The sequence below is a fragment of the Camarhynchus parvulus genome, chromosome 4, assembly GCF_901933205.1.
Source record: "Camarhynchus parvulus chromosome 4, STF_HiC, whole genome shotgun sequence".
Classification (NCBI taxonomy): domain Eukaryota; kingdom Metazoa; phylum Chordata; class Aves; order Passeriformes; family Thraupidae; genus Camarhynchus; species Camarhynchus parvulus.
The window spans coordinates 61,925,910-61,946,144 of NC_044574.1; the positions used below are offsets into that span (position 1 = coordinate 61,925,910).

The 20,235-nt window shown below is 53.2% G+C and overlaps 2 protein-coding genes across 2 annotated transcripts in view; one reads left to right on the top strand and one right to left on the bottom strand.

The window, feature by feature from the left end:
* Window positions 1-9,661: 9,661 nt before the first annotated feature.
* SOWAHB (sosondowah ankyrin repeat domain family member B) lies at window positions 9,662-12,217 on the bottom strand. The gene is made up of 3 exons (XM_030948351.1): window positions 11,744-12,217; window positions 10,878-11,660; window positions 9,662-10,843 (listed from the first exon to the last, which is right to left on the bottom strand). Exons 1-3 carry the CDS (start codon window positions 12,215-12,217, stop codon window positions 10,067-10,069), a joined length of 2,034 nt encoding a protein of 677 aa, XP_030804211.1. The 3' UTR covers window positions 9,662-10,066.
* A 3,749-nt stretch (window positions 12,218-15,966) lies between these two features.
* Window positions 15,967-20,235, top strand: part of SEPTIN11 (septin 11) — a 41,813-nt gene continuing 37,544 nt past the window's right edge. Inside the window, exon 1 of the mRNA XM_030946927.1 lies at window positions 15,967-16,079. Coding sequence (XP_030802787.1) covers window positions 16,053-16,079 — 27 coding nt within the window. The 5' untranslated portion in view covers window positions 15,967-16,052. The remainder of the gene's footprint in view (window positions 16,080-20,235) is intronic.

Below are 20,235 nucleotides of genomic sequence, written 5' to 3' on the forward strand. Positions count from 1 at the left end.
CCTCACTGCCCCGGCCTGCTTTGTGGTGCACGGAGCCCACACACGCTGCTGGTTGCTGGTGCGACACATCCCGAGGGGCTCATGGCTGCAGCTGAGAAGGAGCCCCCAGTTGTTGCAGAAAGAGTGAGAAGAAGCTTTCTCCTCCTTCGGAGAAGGTATCCAGCCCCGGGGCCAGCACAGCAGTTCTGTGCATGCACCGCCCTGGGGGGGCACCACTGCTTCAGGCACTGCCCCTCAATCACGGACACTTACCAAGCAGGGAGAACGGCTCCAATGCAAGGATTGGGCTGCTAAAATAATGACAAGAGAAACCCCTCACCCTTTCCTAGAGTGAGGGAAAGCTTATAGTTTGCTTTAGCTAGGGTTTGTTATTTCATTTTCTTTGGGGAAGATTTGTTCTTGTCTCTGTGAGTTCATTCTCAGTGCATCAGGCAAGGGCTGCATCTATTTCTCACGCCAGCTTTAGGGAATATTTGTGTCAATACTGTCTGGATGGGATTCTGTTCTCAGCAATAGCCCCTGGTTACTCTTACAACCTAAATATTATTCTGTTACAGCATAACAGACATATACATTGCATTTCTATGAACACTCCCAGGCTGTTTTCTCTCCCTTGGAATATCTGGGGACTTGAACTTTAGCAGTCCTCTGCTTCTGCTGTTGAAGTGTCTGGTTCTCTGTTGCTACCACAGCGCATCAGTTTGTCTCATATGAGAAGTTTCTGTCTTTTTGCTTGGGTAGTCATGACTTCCCTGAAGAGTTTAGTAGCACAGAGTTTCCCTGGACCCTCTGCAGAGCTGGCTAAAACAATGCTCTCACCGCCACGGTATCTTCCAGCCCCGTGCTATCCTTGGGAGAAACTCTAGGGCTCGGCTGGATACCACAGAGGAATGGAGCCAGACTCCCAGGAGGAGGCTTTAGCCTGCTCTCAAAAACCAGAGTGACTCAAAGAGCCCCAGTCCAGTGTGGCAGGAGGGTGAGAGGCCCTCCAGAGCCTGCTGGCACTCAGGTTCCCAAGGCACTGCCTCAGAGGGAAGTTTGTGCCAGGAAGGTCCAGTCTGCACTGGATACCAGCTGGGCTTGCGTGGCCACGCTACAGCGTTTTTATCCCTGAGGGCTTCCTGATTTCTGCTTTCCCTACATTTAAAAGGAGGCACCTCTATTCCAGGTTAATTATAAATTAAGTTAATTATAAAGAACTTCTCACACTGTCACAAAGTGATGAAAGGAGTTTGCTGATTGTGTCACTGGAATTTAAAGTATGTCTCCTCATTTTATTTCCCTCATTAACATTGACCCAAGCTGATAATCTGTGTGTTTCTCTCATCTCTCAGTGGATTAGATTTAACTAGAGCAAATTGTTAACTACCCAGGAGAACTGGGCCTTTGTTTTGCTGGACTCACTTCACTTTGGCACCTCCCTCCTTCACCTTTCAAGTTTGAGGGTGGCAAACGCCTTGCCTCAAGAGTTTACTGCCTCCTCTGAAAGGAGCTGCTTGCATTTGCTCCTCACTGGTTGTCCCTGCTACTCTAAAATTAAGAATCCAGGACCATCTTTCTCTCCTCCTTGGGGGTCACCTTGGGGGCAGCTGTTGCAGTGGGAACTCCGTGCAGAACCCAGGGTTAGTGACCCTTCAAGTGTTTTCCTCGAGGTCTCTCAACTCGGGCAGCACTAAGTACTCGTTTTCCTTAGCAGCACAGCTGTTTACTTTACATCTCTGACTGCACTGCAAACTTCTGCAACAGGGAGCAGACCCTGGAACACTTCTCACCGGGATGTCACAGCAGGATAGCAGCACTTCCCCAGCCTCAGATATTCCTGTGGTCTAGCCCCAAGCAATCTGGGTTTGACTGGCACCTCATGATCAGCTGCAAGGGGACTTGTGTGGTGGCTGAAGATGGGGACCTATGGATTTTCCTATCCTTAACCTGCTGAATAAAACCTGTACAGGCCTTGAAGGGGTCCACATGCCGAGGAAAGGTAAAAGGGAGTGTAGCTGCGTTGCCCTCCACAGGGTAACTCCAGCAGTAGAGCTGGTTAGCTGGGTCTGGACCCTTTGTGAGTGAAACAAGGTGTCAGTGAAAAAAAGATCATCACTGGAGCAAGCCTTCTCAGCAGCTTTCATCTTGAATGGAGCACCAGGCTGGGGTTCTAGCCTTTGTTTTGTTTCCTCTTCATGAATCAGCTTTTGTCACATCATGCCACATGTAAAGTTAAAGCTCCTGGGGTTTTGCCGAGTAACCTGGAATGCTCTTCTGAAAGATTTGCTGCATTCCAGACCACAGGACTGCATCTGTGTTGTCATAGTAGATACATCCAGGACACAGTAGACACGTCCGTTGGTCCTTTTATATTATCTCCTTAGGATTGTAAGGCTTGATTTTCCTTATGTCACTCTCATTCTGCAAAACCTGCAAGGCATAGATTTTCCTTGGACTGAAAGACTGTGAAGCAGTTTCTTGTTTTGGGGCTCTAATTCTTGGAGGAAAACCCCTCACGGTGACTTTGGACAGGGTGGGACCAGTGTCCACAAAAGCATTTCAGCAACCTTAGGTTAGACTGGTTTAGCAGAGCTCTTTTCTAGCCTGACATAGCACATAGAGCATGCCAGGATGGCTTAGAAACTCAAGCCATCTGGAGTTCTTTTCCACAAAAACATGTGTGTGCCAGAATTGGTCTCCTTTGAGCCACCCACAGTGAGAAGGGATTGTATTTAGGCTGGCTCAAGTTTCTTGAATTCGATTTTAGGCAAGAGGAAAATGGTCATCAAGTATTTGGAAAATGCCTTGGAAAGAACATGCTAATTAAAAATGTAACAGTCTTTGAAGGAGCATTAACACTGTCCATTCTGAGCCAGGAGACACTGAAGAGCCATCAAAATGATGATAGGTGGGGAGAAGTTCCTTCCCTTTTCCTGCCACCTTCTCCCACAGTAATTTGTCAGCCAGATTTAGGGTTTACCCGAAATGAGGACTTCCTTAGTTCACAAAACAGCTCTGAACTCTGGCTCTTGAGGTGCAACAAACAAAGAGACACTCAGGTTTAAGACTGATGTGCTTTTATAGGGTACAGCAGCTATAAAAAGTATCCAGTGCAGGCTGGTCATTTGATTGTCTCCCATAATTCATGAGGGGCCATTTCACAGGGTGGCATCTCATCTGGTAGGTAAAGGGGAAGGACCCAGTTAGAAATATTCACACGCAGATTTGGAAATATATTTAGAAGTGGCAGATGAGTAAGTTCTGCTGGAAAGCAAGAGCATCATTCCCAAGCACCGTGGGCAGATCAGAAACCCTGCTCCTAACCCCACTGAAGGCTGTGGTGATCCTGGCTGGATTCATGAAAGGATTCTGGCACAGTGTGGTGAAACGAGACAGTGGTTCCGAGCCCTGCAAGGAAAAGGAAGGGCAGGTGGGATTTGTCACCCTGACAGGAAGGAGTGGGAGAGTGTGAGCAATGGCAAAGCCCCAGCCGTGCCTCAAGCCCAAGGGAGAGCACAAACCCAACTGGCTGCCCCAATGCAGCCACCAGTGCAGCAGCCAGCAGAGGTGGCAGGCTCCCCTGAGACTCTGCCCTCCCATGGCAAGTGACGGTGTGCCTGGGGTGTGCTCAGCCCCAGAGAGGAACAGCCTGGCAGCTGGGCTGCATGGAATCCCACAGTGCCTGGGGACAGGCAAGGGGCATGGCATGCCTGCCAAGTCTGCAAGGTACCAACATCCCAGGGAAGCACCACTGCACCCACCCTGCCCTTTGGCCACAGGCAGGAGTCGGACTTTCCAGATGCCATGCCTGATTGCATGGACATACAGATCCATGGCTGACTGCTGCTTGTCTCCAGCACAGACCATCCAGCAGCTATAAAGTCACCCATCATGAAATCTACAGGCAGCCGCTATGAGGAACAGCAGCCTTGGGCTTTTTGTGAGGCAGCAATGAGAAACCATGGAGAGGGCAGTGTTGCAAGATCTTTGCTTAAATCATCTGCTCAGTACTTAGAAAGCAAACAGACAAAGAATCCAAATCACATGCAAATACCTCCTGAGCTCAAGCATCTGCATTCCCCCTGAGTATGCCACTCAGCATATGACTAAACCAGTTCCAGTGTTTATGCAAAGAAAAATGTGCAGCTTCCCTTGACTGTGCCCATCTGTGCGTCTCTAACCTGCAGGCGAGACTGCCAGGCTTAGTGACCTCCTGGGGATGCTGTTTATTAAAGCCACTTGCCTGGAAGCCTCCCTGCCTTGGCAAGAGCATTTCATCCCTTCTTTTTCCCTCTAAAATGCTCACACCCTGCCCTGGTACATCCCTTGCCCTTGCCTGTGGACTGTAGTGACCAGCACTCAGATGGGGAGAACCCATGACAGCCTTGTGGCTTAGAAACCTCCAGCAGAAAGTATGTTAGGACAAGAATCAGGCTTTACATTCCTTGCCACTGATGATATGACTCAAGCAGAGCTGGAAACTCAGGTTAAGTATTTGAGCACAAGGAAGGAAAAGAACAACATTATTTCTTAATGCATTGGACTGTTCTACACACTTTTTCTTATGCAAGAGTTAATCCCCTTCCAGTGTTTGCATTTTACACTCCTCAGTAATATTCAGCACGTGCCCAGCAGAGGTCTTCCTGCCTTCAGGGTGACTTGATGCCACTTGGCACGAGCACAGAGGCTGTGGGACCCAGCCTGGCTCAGACACAGGAGGCAGTGTGACTTTGGGTGTCAAACCAGGGTGACAGCACAGAGTCCCACCTTAGTTCCCCAGCCTGCCCACATGGGCTGAACCAGGGGCACTGGCGTGGCCAGGCAGGGATATGAAACAATCCACAGTGACAGGCAGGCTTTCCCTTGGGCGAACTCACAGGGAGAGCAGAGCTGCAGGACTGGAAGCCAGCAGTGGTGCAGGGGAGGGGCTGCTGCTGTCCCCAGGCTCAGCACAGTCCTGCAGGCTGCAAGTCAGCAGCAGCATCTGCTTCTCCCTTGGCCCCATGGTCTTCCCTGGCCACTAGCAGGCTTGCAAACAGCCTGGCTCTGAGGACAAACCCTGCCCTCATCCTTATCAGCTGCCCTCCTTATCAGCTGCCTGTTTTGTTCTAGGGTCACTTTAGATACCATCACTAGGCAGTGTGAGAAGCACTGGGGAGATAAGGAGGGTGCAGTGTTTGTGGATGGAGGAGCACAGCTCTGCATCCCTGTAGCAACAACACTCCCCACTAAGGCCTGGCAAGTGCCTCTTGTCCTCTCTCCAAGTGAGACTCAAGCCCTTCCTACTTCCCTGACACATTCTCTGCTCTTTACCAGTGGCATGCACCTCCCACGTGGACTTTGGACAACCTGCAGTAACACCTGCCCTGTGCCTGGCTGTGCAAAGCTATTTGTTCCCTGTGGAATTACCATGGGGCTCCAGGTCTGTGACACACACCAATTCAAATTCTTCTGATTCCCACTTCCACTGAAATATCCTGGGCTTCATGACAGTCTATGAAATACCTCTTCTGGTATCAAATTCTTCAGAACATTCCTTCACTCTTGAGCTGTGACTCAGAAAGGCCAAAAGAAAATATTTAAACCAAGATCTCTCTTTACAGAGGCCCCTCAGCAAGGGGGAAGCTGCTGGGACACATCCTGAAGGATTGTGGTCCTTCCTTGCCATGGCAGCATTAGAAATGCAAACTGAGGCCAGTCCACACGGACAGACATGCTTGTGTGGAGGACCTTGCCAATAGTTTTGATGGGCCTTTCCTTCACAACAGAAACTAGGACTTGTTAAACAATTAATTTTAAATAGCTTGTGGCATTTGAGCACATAGAGCATGTCTGCCTGTGAAATACTATCACATAGCAACAAAAGCACCCAAAATCTTTATCAGACCCATCTGCCATGAGCAGTTTTGTGCTTTCCTCCAGTGCCATCAGAGCTAAAAAATCTTAAAGTGTAAAGCAAACAGCTTTTGGGTTACTTTTTATTTTATGACAGCCTGTACTGTAAGGAGGTCCAGATAGGTATGAGGAGCTTAAGTGCCTTTGCTGAAATCCTACCCAGATTTAAAATACCATGAGCCTTAGGCTTATTTAAACCATCCAAAAAGTAGTTTGCTCTACAAGATCAAATTAACAGCTCTAGAAGAAAACCAACCTCCACAAGATCACCCATCTGTGTCTTTACAGATAAGTATTGCACTATGTGCTCAGTTAGGTATTTAACACAATAGTGCCTCTGTACCAAGCTTTTCTTGGTATCCTAAAATATATTTATTTTAATTAATGGTAAAACACATTTTCTGTGCTTAAATAAACTCATGATGGGGATGAGGGGTATTAATTTAACCAAACTAAGAACTCTCCTTTTAGAGCTTTCCAGTGTGACTGAGTTTCCAATGACAATATTTGTATTTCCCTGAAAGGCTAACAGTTCTCATTTGCTGGGGAAATTCAGGCTGTAGTGTTAATTGGGAAGTGGTGGGGGGATTCCTTATGCTAAACCCCACTCTGCTAACCTACATCTGGTACTACCTGTAGTAAATGTAGTGATGAGAAATTCTAGCTTTAACAGCATTTAGTAGAATTTGTGATTGTTTCATTACTTGCTAAAAGTGTGCAAGACTTTCTTCTCACTGTGGAGTTGTATACAAACTATTTAATTCAAAATTACATTTGTCATAGTAAGAAAAAATGTTTTGTGTGATGGACTCCAATTATTTTTTAATTCTTCAAGTTCTGTTTGTCTCTGCTTCATAAAGTGCTGTGATATAGAGGGTCCTATGGCCATTAGTTTCGGTTTGCAATGTTCTGTGCTCTTGCTCACCTGCCTTGCCCAGGAACGCTTTTTTAATTGCACAAAAGCCTCTTGGGCTCTTTGAGCTGGGCTCCCAGCATTGCTCCAGCCTTTGGTCCTTGTCCCGAGGCGTGGATCCAGCTGAACATCCGGCCGTGCTGTGCGCCTGCTTTCAGCCGTGGCACAGTGGGTGTGAGGGGGTGTGCCCCGCGAGCGGGTGATGAGGGGTTACCTCTGCCAGGCCTTCCCAAGGCTCAGGTTTGACAGCCTGTGCTGGGCAAAGGCCAAGGCAGGGAAACACCCTCCCCCTCTGTAGGACGTGGGCTTTGGAGTACAAAGCAGCTGATCAGAGATAAGCGTGACAGAGGGGAGGGGGGGACTTTACCAGCAGCCGCAGCCGCCAAGTGGGAGGTGTGTTTAAATGCAGTGAGAGGAGAGGGCAGAGTCCTGCTGGGCGTTAATCCTGCGTTTCAGGGCGGTGCAAAGTCAGATGCCTGGACTGGGTGTGAGGCAAGGAGCCACGTCCAGCTTCAATGAGGAAACAGCAGCGTGCACAGGTGTGGAAGGGGCCGGGCAGGCTGACAAGTAAGTAGCAAGGAGATCAGGAGGACTTGGAAATGGAGATGCTCAGGCTGCATGTGTGTGTATCCAGTGGTGGATTACTCCTGGCTGACTGGATCTGTGATGCACCAAGGCAGCAGTGGCTGAGGGAACCCTGCCTCTCACCATGGGCTGGAGATGGGTTTCACCCTGTCCACTGCTTATTTCGTCCGCAGAAAACTTGGGAGGATGAGGCTTTCTGGGAGTTAAAAGAGTGGTTATTCCCCCAAATAACTGTGTGGTGTAGGAGCTGTGCAGTATTAGCAGTGTAAGCAGTCCTAATACCACTGAGGTGATAAACCAGAGTGAATGCACACTGAATCCAGAATGGAAAGTTTCGAGCTTCCTAACAGTTGCTCTGTAATTTAAAAATTGGAGAATCCAGCTTATCTGTCTCATCTCAATAGGCAAGCAAACAGTGATCACAAAATCAGGTCACAACTTATTTAGTTCAGCAGTCTGACAACACTGCCAGGGAGAGAAAAGGGCTCTGAAGAAGGTGACAGGCGAGGGCTGAAACAGTGTGCAGGGAAAAAAAGCACCACTTTGGTTTGCGTCACGGAGAAAGGTCAGGGAAAGGCTGTAAGATGAGAATCCCAAGGTAGCAGCATGGAAGATACAAAGGGGAAAACCTTGTTCTTTGGAAGCTGTCTTTGGAGAAAAATATATGCCCCCCACCCCAGTTTTAGTCAGCTCACAAACTTCATTTATTTGGGGTTCCTTCTGAGAAGCTCCCTGTGCAGGAAGGCTCTGATGGCATCCCTGACATCCCCTGTCCAACAGGGTTGCTTTTAGGAGCTCGTAGCCAAGGCTTGTGGAAGGCCTTAGGGATCCCTTTCCCCAGGGAGCCTGGTGCATGATGTGAGTAGTGACAATGGCTCTAAATGTGGTGGAAAAGGCTTCATTGCTTCATGAGGCAGCAGACACTTTGTGTGTTGGTGTAACCTAGAGTATAAACCCCAGCCGGATTGAAGAGGAAGGGGCAATACACAGGATTCCTCCTGCTCTGGGAGGTCCCGGAGGGCCCTCCATGTTCTCTTGCTGGTGGCTCAGAGGCCACTTCACAGCTGAATTTCTTATGAGTTCAAGATGGTGTTTCATCTCAGAGAGGAATGATCATTGACAGGACACTGCTTTGGTTTACTGAACTCTTTCCCTGTAAAAGGTGTAAAAGGAGAAAAACAGGCTGGGAAAAGGCCTCAACCTTCTGCGGCCCAAGAGTCAGGCAGAGTAGCTTCCCTTGTGCAGGAAAAAGTTCCTCCCTCAAATAAACCCCAAGCAAAGCGGAGACCTCAATTAGTGCTTGAGCAAGGACTCGAGGCATTCCCTGGCACGCGTGTTATGCAAGGGTCAGGTTCTGCTGCCCTCGTTCCTGTTCCTCCCCGAAACTGCAGGCACTCACACACATGCCTCAAATGCATGAGCGCTCCCACCTTCTGCTCTGCTGTGCCCCAAAGCCTCCCACTGAGACTGAGACAGCAGTCCCAGTTTCACTGCTCCTGCACCCAGGGTCACCCAGCAGCAGCATCAACCTGGCAGCACTGGATCCCTGTCTCGTGTATCATAGCTCTCTTCCTGCCTCCAGAGAGCATCAATAGGAGGGACAGATTAGGTGCAAGATGAACTTGTTGCAATTTTTGACACTTTAGAAGCTCATTTATACTAAAGCAGAGAGCAGAGTACATTATAGGACCCACACAATCCACTGAGATTCCTAAAGACAGTTTGATTTTTGTAAACTCTGAGGAATTACTCCACTGGACATCTCATGACTGCACTTGGCCCCCAGTCCCACCTGCTCCCACCACATAAACACCTAAGAGGCAATTTGGGGCTGCTGTTTCTGGGAAGATGCAGCTCTGGTTATGAAACTGCCTTTCCTCTGCAAGGCTGGGACCCGTACTACAGTGCAGCTCCTTTTCTGCCCAACACACAATCCTACCGGAATGCTTTCCGTGCCGGGGCGTGGGAACAGGGCTCTAGCCACAACACAGGTACCACTTCCTAATCCTGTGGTGTGAGGAGAGCAACTGGAGGTGCAGGAATGAGGGAGCAGCAGGGATACTGCTGGGCAGCCCCGGGCAGCTGTGGAGGGGAGCAGGGCTGTGGTGCTGCCCTGCATTCCTTTCAGCATGGAATGGTGGGCAAGGTGGCCTGGGAAACGCCCTTCCCTACTCACTGGAAGGCTGGATCTTGATCAGCAGCATTTTTAAAAGAGGGACTCATCCTTAATCTGCTGGGATTAAAAGGGGATGTCATTTTACTGCTCCCCAGAATTTAGGTGGTGTAAACAAATGTTTTGCAAACCCTGGGACCAACAACAATCTGTCACTGTCAGCAAAAGCAAGTGCTCTACCTGGATTGGGGCCAGACTTGAGCCTCACCCCAAAGCCATGGTCCCACTAATGCTGGTGGTCGTGGCTGCACACAGCAGCTGGTCCTGGCCCTATGGGCTGCAGGGGACTTGCCTCCCGAGGGTTCTTCCTGCTTCCAGCAGAGTTACTGCATCATTTTGCTGGTAGAAAAGCAAGAAATGGGAGAGAGGGCAGAGAGACTCAGACAACAGTTCATTGGAATAATTTAAAAGTACATTCTCCAGTAGGTTCAGTCTGTTTCACAGCTTTTGTTGTGCCTGCGTGGCTTCCTCTCTCAGGGTGGCCACCAAGGTCCCATCTCCACTGGCTGGGAGCTGTCTCAGTCGCTGTCGCTGCCAGATTGGTCGGACACTGCCCCACGGCCGAGCTGCACCCTGAGGCAGGCAGGCAGCGCTGCCCTGCCGGTGAACGGCGAGACCTTGCTGACAGAGGATGCGCTGCGGGCCAGGGGCTGCGTGGGGAACATGATTGTGCCACGGGGTGCCTCCAGGAGCTGCCAGATCTCCCCCGAGGTGGAGCTGCCCAGGTATTCCCAGGGCCGGCGCCCGCTGCCGTCCCGCACCTGCACCTGGCACCCCAGTTGCAGCACCAGCACCTTGATGACAAGCTGGTGGCCGTGTATGGCAGCCAGGTGCAGCGGCGTGTACCCGCAGCCCGAGCGGGCGTCCACGTCCAGGGCCAGCCCGAGCTGCCGCGCCGCCGCTGCCAGCTCCTGCAGACCCGGCCCGTCGCCGTGCTTGGCTAGCCAGTGAAGGACTGTGAAGCCTGATATGAAGTCCCTCTGCAGGGCCAGCTCAGGCTCTTCCAGAAAGAGGCCCCGCACCTGAGCCCAGCAGCCTGCCGACATTGCCACCAGCCAGGCGTGCTCCCGCTGTCCCAGCGGCACCAGGGGCCCCCGGCTTGGGGCGTTCCTAGGGGAGCTCTTGGCGAGCGCAGAGCGAGGCTGTGGCCTACAGTCATCGTGCGCTGGGGAAGGGGTGCCCTGCGCCTTCGACAAAGCGAGCTGGCGCCTGATGCTCTGGAAAACAGGCAGCGGTGCTGGGGGCTGGCTCTCTGCGGCTTGGGGCACTGCGGGGCCCTGTGCTGGCAGCAAGGACTGGGATGGGGGTGACCTGGCAAGGGGTGGCTGCAGGGGGCGGGATGGGGAAGGGAGAGTGGCGGACTGTGTCAGGGATTGGGGTGGGGGGGGACCTGGTGGGGGGCAGGATCCCAGGACCTGACGGCAGTGTCAGGCTTTGACACGGGCGCAGTCGCAGGACTTGAGGTTGGGTTGGTCCCTTGGGGGTCAGCCCCCTGGATCCCCTCGGCAGGTCTGGGGATGGCCTGGTAGGGAGCTGCTGCAGGGACCTGGACTGCGATGGGGGCAGCCTGGTGGAAGCGAGCGCTTCGGGGCCTGACAAAAGCAATGGCGATGAGGAAGGGCTGGCAGGGAGTGCCTGCAGGGAGCGGGACAGGGGTAGCACCTCCGGGGCGGACAGCAACGGCAAGGATCGGGAAGGGGGCAGGTCCCGCGGGGCCAGCGCCCTGGGGCCCGATGACAGCAGCGGGGACGGGATGGGTCCGGCGGGGGTTCGCCTCTCCGGGCTTGCTGAGGGCCGTGGAGCCTTCAGCAAGGGCATCCCGGTCGCGGGCTGCGGCAAAGATCGGGGCTGAGGCAACCTGTAGGGAGGCGGCATCTCCGGGCCCGGTGGCGGCGGTGGCGTCCGGGACCGGGACACTGTGGCAGAGGGCAGCCCGGCGGCAGGCAGCGGCGGCGATCGGGACCGGGGCGGCACCGCGGGGGACAGCGCCCCAGGACCCGACGGCAGCGCCGGGGGCCGGGGCCGCGCTGTGCCGCCGGGGCGAAGCGCCCAGGGGCCCGAGGACAGCGGCTGGGTCCGGTACGGGGGCGGCTCGGTCCGGTATGGGGGCGGCTGCGGAGGGGGCGGCTGCGGAGGGGGCGGCGGGGAGTGGGAGCGGGGCGGCCGGGGGTGGGCGGTGTCCCGGGGCCCGGCGCGGGGACGGCGGCGGCGGCGGCAGCGCGGCGCGCCCGGCGGCACTCGCAGCACGGCCCGCCGCGGCCCCGGGCGGAGCAGCCCCCGCCCCGCCGGGGCCGCCCCTGCTCCGCCGCCTCCCCGCGGGGGCCGCGCCGCCCGTCGGGGTCGCGCCGGGGCGGCGGCGGCGGCTCGTTCTTTTCCTCCTCCTGCTCCCGCTGTTCCTCCGGCGGCGGCAGCTCCTCATCGAGGAGGTCGCGGTACCTGCGGCGGAGGACGATGTCCTTGGAGGCGCCGGGGGCGGCGGCGGGGTGGACGGTGGCCAGGGAGTTGACAAGGCTCTTGAAGTACTCTCGGCGCTCCCGCCGCTGCTGCTCCGTCAGCGCCGGGTCGCGGAGGAACCGCTGGAAGTGGCGGAGCAGCGCCGTGTTGGGGGCTCGCCCCCCGGCCGCCCAGAGGAAGTCCAGCACAGCCTCCTGGCTCAGCTCCCGCGCCATGCTCCGGGCCGGCCGGCTTTCGGTGCTCGGTGCTGTGCCTCGGCGCTGCACCCAGGTGCGGCGGGGAAACCCGCCTCCTGCCGCGCCGGACCTCTCCGCCTCCTCCTCCTCCTCCGTGGCCGGGCCGCCACCCCACGGTCGCCTTTGCCCCGGGTGGCGGCCCGTGGAGGTGCGCGCTGGGGTGACAGCGCTGAGGAGAGGTGACACCGAAGGAGAGAAGCAGGCTAGGGGGGCGGGAGGAGCTGAGAAGTGCGAGATCCTTTGCTGGCGGGCAGCGAGACCAAAGATCTGCTTATCAGTCATTGTGTCAGTGAACGGACAGTAGATGATAGGCACAAATTGAAATGCAGGAAATTCCATTTGTGTGTGAGGGAAAACTCTTTTACAGTGAGGGTGGTCAGCTATGGGAAGAGGTTGGCTGGAGAGGGTCAGTCTCCACCCTCAGGGACATTCAGTGCTCCCAACACCAACACCCAAACACCAGAGGTGCATCCCATCCTGAACTGCCCTGTGGTGCAGGACTTAGGAAAACTGACAGTAAAGACTCACAAGTGTGCTGTTGTTTGGGGTAGCTGTTATTACAACATGTACAACAACCCATGTACAACAACCACACACAAACACCACGAGTGTCTGCAGTCATATCGTATCTCACCACATCTCATCTCTGTATTTGCTGCGTGGCTGAGAGAGGTTGGACACACGATGTACTGTTGTGGAGATCTCACTTTGTTCTGTACTGCCCATGCTGATACCACAAGTATGTACATAACAGCTGAGAGGGACGGTAAGATCAGTGCTCCCGTGGGCAGTGTACCCTGTGCACACCAAACAAATGACAGCCCCTGCCCCAAGCAGTTTGGGGACTGAATAGTGGGCAAAAGTGAGGGAGAGAAGGTGTGCTGGATTTTCTGTCTTGCAGTCAGAGAATGGAGGGACTGAGCTCAGTGTGGGCTCTGTGGCTTTAAAGAGGTCTGGATCAGGCCCTAAGTCACACTTCAGAAGCCATCTCTGCTGCAGGCTCCCAGCTACCCATAAATATTTTTAGCTGCCTGTCATATAAGCAGCAGGAATATCCTGCAGCATGCTGCAAACCGAGAAGCAAGTGCAGCCCTCACAAACCATGGACAGAGATTGCAATAGATGCTGTGTACATGTAGACACACAGTTTGTGGTCATTGGGAGTGGGGTTGTGGCTGAGCCTCATCCCCAATGGGCTACAGCTGTGAGCAGCAGGTGAACCTTGTTGAAGGTAACAGAGCCATGGAGTGCCCAGGGGCACTGACCAATCACCACAGGGAGCAGAGGGCACACAGGTGCCGTGCATGAACCATGAGGGTATAAAAGATTGGGCTAAAGAACAAGACTGACTGGTGCTTGAAGCCTTTGGCTGTGATATAGTGTTGCTGGGTATCGGTTGAGCCTTCTGAATTGGTGTGATGATACTCTGTGTGTTCTGGCTTTGCGAAATGTATGCCTGACATCTTTGGGACTGTTGAAACAGTTCCTGTGGGGTCTCTGGAATGAGGGGCTCATAATTCCCTTTGGAATCACTGAGACAGTTTCTATGGGGCTTCTGGAATGAGGGGCTGGCAATTCCCTTTGCCCAGGCGTTGATTTGTTAGCAATGGGTATGAAATTTTGAGGAGCAAGGTGCTGAACACTAACAGTTGTGAAGAGCTGCACCAGCGGAGCTCTGGGAAGGTGGCAAAACGTTTCTTTGTGCTGATGTTTTTCTCCCCCTGCTCTTTCAGTATGGATGGCCATACCCAGGAAGGTGTCTGTGCATGAGTATAATGGAGGAAACGTGGGCGCAGCTCTCCCAGCTCCAGGCCAAGGAAGGACACAGTGAGTCACATCAAGGTTTTGTGAGCACAGGCGATTTTCGTGTTGGTTGAGTTATGCTGATGTAGGAGTATCATGCATCTCTAATCCAGACGAGGGGAAGCTCTGTCTGCCTCACCCACAGGTACCACGAGGGCAGCTCTTTAGATAGGATCACCAGTTTTCCACTAGAGGCTGCACTGGTCCGGGCGCCTTTCCCAGTGCAGGCTGGCTCAGCACCTCCTCACCTGGAGCTGTGTGTGCAGGAGGAATTTGCTATGAGAGCAATAATGAGTCTAATGCTGAAGCCTCCCTCAGATCTTGGCATTAATGCTTGACATGTTAGAGTGATGAAAACACTGCATCAGATATGCTTGCCAAATGTTTTTGATAGACACCTTTGCACGTCTGTTGGTGTAGCACCTTTGTTGGTGTGGGCTGCACCTGTGCCCAGCTGAGGGCACTGCCCGGGTGCCGATCTTCAGCTGCTCAGGGGGAGGAGGGTCTGGTAGTGCACTTCCATTGGTTCTGGTTCAGGCTGGGGAGCAGGAGCTGGTGTGAGTGGCCACTCTCCAAGATCAGCTCCTGAGTTCTTCAAAACACAATCATAGAAGCTGCAGGAAGGAGATACCTAGACTCTGTAGTCCTCTTCAAACAGCCATGTGTTACTATATAGCCATACAGAAATCACTTTTTTTGGAGGGAAAGGTACGAGCCTGACATCGAAGGGACTACAAATGGTAAGTGCACTGTGAAGGTCTATTTAGTTACCACTACCTTGGGTCATTTACTTGTGCTCTCAGTTTTCATTCTGCTGGCTTTTTTCTTTTGATTCTGTGGATGTTCTTATATGGGAGTAGCTCTGGTGTGTCCATAATTCAGTGTATCCTTCAAGTGTGCAGCGAATAGGGTCTCTTGTCTTCTGTAGCCCTTTGGGGTTTTATGTCTCATAAAGCAATGCAGGGCCTTTTCTTCATCCCTACCTTGGCCAAAGATTGGCAAGTGGACTTGTTTAGCTTAGCCCTAAGAGTCGCCACCTTTAGGTAAAGAGATATCATGCTCAACACCAGGATAAGTGTTTGTCAGCTGGGGTGGTAAGGAGCCAGCTATGCTTCTCTTCAGCCCTAGAAGTCATTTAGTAGAGTGGGAGTGTGGGCACAGAGTTTGTGCAATTGGGAGTGGGGCTGCTGAGCCTCATCCCCAATGGGCTACAGCTGTGAGCAGCAGATGAATGTTGTTGCAGGTAACAGCCATGGAGTGCCAGGGGCACTGACCAATCACCACAGGGAACAGAGGTGTGATGCATGAACCATGAAGGTTGTGAAAGCTTGGGCTCAAGAACAAGAAGGGTGGACGCTTGAAACCTTCTCAAGTGGTGTGGTGACACTGTGTATTGTGGCTGTCTCACCTGTGACACAGGAGAGCAACTGGCCACCGTGGCTGCTGTTTGGTATACCAAGTTTCTTGAAAAACTGTGTTTGTGTATTTGACAGAAGTGCTCAGAGAAACAAGAGCAATGAGGTAGCAGGTTCTGTCCTCTGTGTTGTTGGACAAGGCAGTTAAGGGCTCCTGTGTGCCTCCTTGTTAGAAATACCTCTTTGCTGAATCCCTGCACTCCTTCTTGCTGAGCGCTTGCTTGGCCATCTCTTTGCAAGGGTCTCTGGAGCAGATGTGTCTGTATGTTCATCTGCGGCACTGCCAGGGTGGGCGAGAGAGACCCTTCGGGGTTAAGGACACGGGTACCGCGGCCCGGCGTGGGCAGGAGAGGGATTAGTGGGGGGTTACCGCTGGGCACTGACCGCCGACTTTCGGGGCTCCCCGAGCGGCGGGGCGGCGCCGGCCGCCTGCCCGCGCTGCCTGGCGGCCCCGGGGGAGGGCCGGGGGGGTCCCGCCTCGCCGCCCGGCCCCTTTGCATTGCGCATGGGCCCTCCCCGCCGGGTGGCCATGTTGCAGTGCTAGCAGGCAGCGCAGAGGCGGCGGGCGGCAGCGCAGGCGCAGACACCGCACCGCGATGGCCGTGGCCGTGGGCAGACCGGCGGTGCGCGGGGCCGGGGGGCGGCGGGGCAGCGCGGGGCCGTGGCCGGATCGCCGGAGCGCGGCGGCAGGCGCTACCGGGGGCTGCAGGGGCGCAGCGCTGGGGATGCCGTGCCGGGGGCTGTAGGGGTGCGGTGCTCGCGGGGGGCTGCGGGAGTGCGGTGCCGGGGGGCACGGTGGGCTCGCCGCGGCGCGCCGCCTTTGCCCCTTTCCGGGGCCGGGGGAGCCCGCGCAAAACTTTTTCTGGCCCCGTTTTGGGGCCGCGGCTCGTGATTGCGGCGGGGCCGTGGCGGCAGCTGCTCCCGGAGCCCCACAGGCACGGGGGGACGGGCGGGGGTGGTCCTGGGCTGTGTCCGCCGCCGCTGAGGTGTTGGTGCCTTCCCCTGGGTGTTTCTGCCCCGCCGCTGCCCGTGGATGGGAAAGCTGAGAGCGGGAAGGGCTGTGCCCCGTGCGGGTGGGCGGGCGGGACGGGCCCGCGCTCCCCGGGAGGCTGCGGCGGGCGCGGCACGGCAGTCCCGGCATGGAAGTGTTCTGAGGCACGCGTGTCCTGCGTTTTCCAGCGTGACCGTTTTTCTGGGGGTGTGGTGGCCGAGAGGGTTTTTAGGTTCGTTTTGAGAAAGACAAAAGATTTCCCCCTGACGGGGAGAAAGTGAAAAAGCCCCCAAACCCACAACAACGAAATATGCCGAGAAAGAAAAGGAAATCTCTCTGGCATCCAGCTTGCAGAAACGTGAATGAAACTCCACCGTGACCAGACTGAATGCGCTTTTGTGCATTGTCGGGCAGGGGAGGGAGAGACTTGACCGACTTCCCGGTAACTTTTTCAGTGCTTGGAAGTAACATAGAAGTTGCCCATGAGTGGAGGACTTGCATGTGACTCCCTCTCAAAATAAGAAAATGGTCTGTGTTCAAGATGTGACCAGGATGAGACAAGTTTCTTTTCGCGTTTATTATGTGCTTGTGGATCTGTGGGGCTGTATGGTTCCTCTGATGTGGAAAAGCAAATGTGTGGAGATGGGGTTAATGGTGTTACTGGAGGTGGGGAAGTTATGCTGCTACGCAAAATGAGAGCTGGTGTTTCTTAACAGAATACCTATAAATTATACCAGCCATTTATAAAGCTTCTTCTGAAATGTTTCCTTGATCTTGAGATCTAAAGCATGCTTGGAAATTGAAGTTTGGCTTTCAGTGTAAGAATATGCATTGAAAGTGTGGTTTCAGATGATTTTTTAGGGCAAGCTGAAGGGTATTGCCAAGCAGAGCCTTTTGGCTTTGTGTGGAGCAGTAACTTTGCAGCATGAATAGGCTCAGGAACGTGGCTTATTGCAAGATGTGATTGCTGTTTGTTCTTGTGAATGTGTTTGGCGCTTTTTTTTAAATTATGTTAAACTGGTGCTGCTGCTGAGCCTCTGGGTTATTTTGGTGAATCCAAGTCCACGGCCATCCCAGAACCACATCCATGGAGGGTTTTGCACCAGTTAAACCAAATTCTTGTCTATGGACTGCTGAGTCCAGCCCAGTGGGACTGAGGGGATGAAGCATCTGTCAGCATGAGAGAAGCATGTGGGAGAGGGAAGGCAGACGACACTCAGCTTCCTCGGAAGCAGCTGCCGGGCAGACCCTCCATCCTGTGGAATCTGTGCTTTTTGGACAAGGGAGTTGTTTTTTCTTGGGCTGATAAGAGAAGAAAGGACGGTGGTCTGGCACTCAGGAGGTGTTGGGCATGTTCTCTCTTATGTACCTCCTTATCTAATCCTCCCTGCTCCCGCTTTGCATGCTGCTGTTGTGCTGCTGGGAGGGTGGCAGGGAGTTGGAAGGAAGAGTTAATTATATGTTAGAGCAAGGCAAGACTGTGTGAAGGTTTGCCTTTCCAACTTTGTTACAAAACACGATTAAGTGAGCTGCGAGTGGCATGCATCTTGTTGGGAGGGAGAATTAAAGGAAGGGGGGGAAAGAAAAAGGAAAGGAATGAAACCAAATGCGAGTCAGTTGGAGTTAAAATGATGATAACATTCCTGAGTCACAACCTTTTACGTCCTGGCAGGATATGACATTATGTTAATTGTAAAAGTATGCATAGAAAAATAACTTGAGCAAACTGCTCTGAAGTGTCTGTGTTTAATTGTAGCCGAGCAGGATGTGTTTTGGTAGGATGGGAGGCTTTCCCTTTAAGGCCCTGATCCCACAGATGTGAAGGCACATGTGTAATGTGCTGCCTGTAATTTCATTTGACTTAATGGAGACTGATCCTGGCATGCAAATGTAGAGGCATGCATAAGCAAAGTTTTGGCAGGATGGGTGCTGGGAGCTGCTGTGGGAGCTCTCAGTTGATGAAATCCATATCTGTGCTTAAACATGCACCAGGCTGAGAGGATGCTGTGGTCATCTGGGCTCAGTGTGAGATAAGCCACTTCCAGTCTGGAAGCTGTTGAGATGTGCTGGCTAGGGGACACTTTTCTTCCTCTTGGATTAATTCCCAGTGTCTTGACCAGTGTTGGATGGTTTGTTTGTAGATCTGAGTATGGAAGAGGGCCCTGGCCTACCTACCCTTCCCTTTATGTGTTCATCCTAAATGAGTACAGAACCAGAGCTTGGTTATGTTACAGGAGTGAGACTCATGTTCATTTATTAATGTACCCCCCCTTCTAAGTCTAACAAATACTGGAGGGAAAATGAGGCTGGAGTGCAGATTTTGCATGGGAACCGTAGAAAACATTATCTGAGAGATTAAAACAGCACAATGTATTCTTACTCTTCAATCTGTTTTAAAAATATTTGATAATGAGAGACTGCTGGTTTCCATGGAGGGGAGGAAGGCGAGGGAGATGGGAAGGTAGTGCAGGGCTGAAGCCTCTGTGCTTTGTCTTTTAGCAGCAGATTTGCTGACACCCACTGGGCTCAGCAAAAGCTGGGGGCAGCACCTTTGGAGAGCCACATCTGTGTGTGCTGCGGAGTGCCACAGGGCCACCACTGGCCTGGGGCAAGAGATGGGCAGCAGGGAAGGGGGTACCCCATGCTTCTGTCTTGTGGGGCTGCAGACTGCTCTCACTGAACGTGGTGATGCTGTGGGTGTGGGTGACACTGCTTGGGCTGCTGAGGTGGCCAGGGTGCAGGGTTTGCCTTCCTGGCCTGCTGCTGCTGAATGGGACTTTTGGGCCTGGCCTGGCTCAGCTGTCTGCACCAAGGAAGTCCTGGGTGTTGCACACAGGACTGTATTTTAGTTTGTGACCTTTTTGTTTCCTTTATTCACCTCGCTGGCGGTTTGCAGTAGGAAGTTCTTTCATACAGTTCCTGCTGCTCCTGTTGATGGTAACAATGGTGGGAACCTGCCTTCTCCTCGCTTTTATTTCAGCACAGCCTTGGTCACGGGGCAGGTTGTGTGTGTGCCCACCACACACTCAGGACCTGTAGCTTTTGCAGTGTGAACGAGCTGAGCTGGAGTCAGATACTTGAGATACTTGCAAAGTCCTTGCTTTGTGGAGGTGAGATAATGGGGAAGCAATTTTAGTGCCTGAATAAGGCCCCTAAAATAATGATGAGGGTTGACTAAGCATGAATCTGAGGAATAAAATATTTACGCACAGCTGAAGCATGTTTTATGTATCCCCTTCCCACCCCTGCAGCAGCCCTGTGACTCTTTGAGGTAATTCTGGGAGCATGGGTGTGAGGCTGCTCAGTGCTTGCTTGGCAGGAGAGATGCCAAGGGCACAGGGTCTTCTGTTGGCTTGGAAGATGCTGCAGCTTCATCCAGCCTTGCCCTTGGCGTGGTTTGGCTCTAGGCTTCAGTTCCGTGAGCTGCAGGGGCTCTGTCAGGGGAGAGATACTGTAGCAGCTCCAGCGTAGAGCAGTTGGATGTGACCAGGTGATGTAAAAATAAACAAGAAAAGCCTCCCAATAGTACTCTAAGCTTTTTTTAGGTACGCTGTGTAGCTGCCTTCACTTCCAGCTCTGTGAGCAGCTCTCCAGCCTGCTGGAGGAAGCGATGCGGAATAATGGTTCAGACAAACACCACAGCACGGGGACAGTTCAGCGCTGCTGCTGCTGCTGGAGGAGGCTCTGGAGCAGAGACACAGAACCCACTTTGGCTCTCTCTCTTAGCTCACAGCAGCCTCAATGGAAATTTACCCCAAATGTTGTTCTTGCTCCACAGAGTCCTTGTT

What these genes read in the sequence shown, in the direction of transcription:
- SOWAHB (XM_030948351.1), bottom strand. Translation starts at nt 12,217, where the DNA reads ATGGCGCGGGAGCTGAGCCAGGAGGCTGTGCTGGACTTCCTCTGGGCG. An exon ending in CCGCCGCCGCCGCCGTCCCC is followed by an intron (nt 11,661 to 11,743) that starts GCGCCGGGCCCC and finishes CCCCCTCCGCAG; the next exon opens with CCGCCCCCATACCGGACCGA. An exon ending in CCTTCCCCATCCCGCCCCCT is followed by an intron (nt 10,844 to 10,877) that starts GCAGCCACCCCT and finishes CCCCCATCCCAG; the next exon opens with TCCTTGCTGCCAGCACAGGG.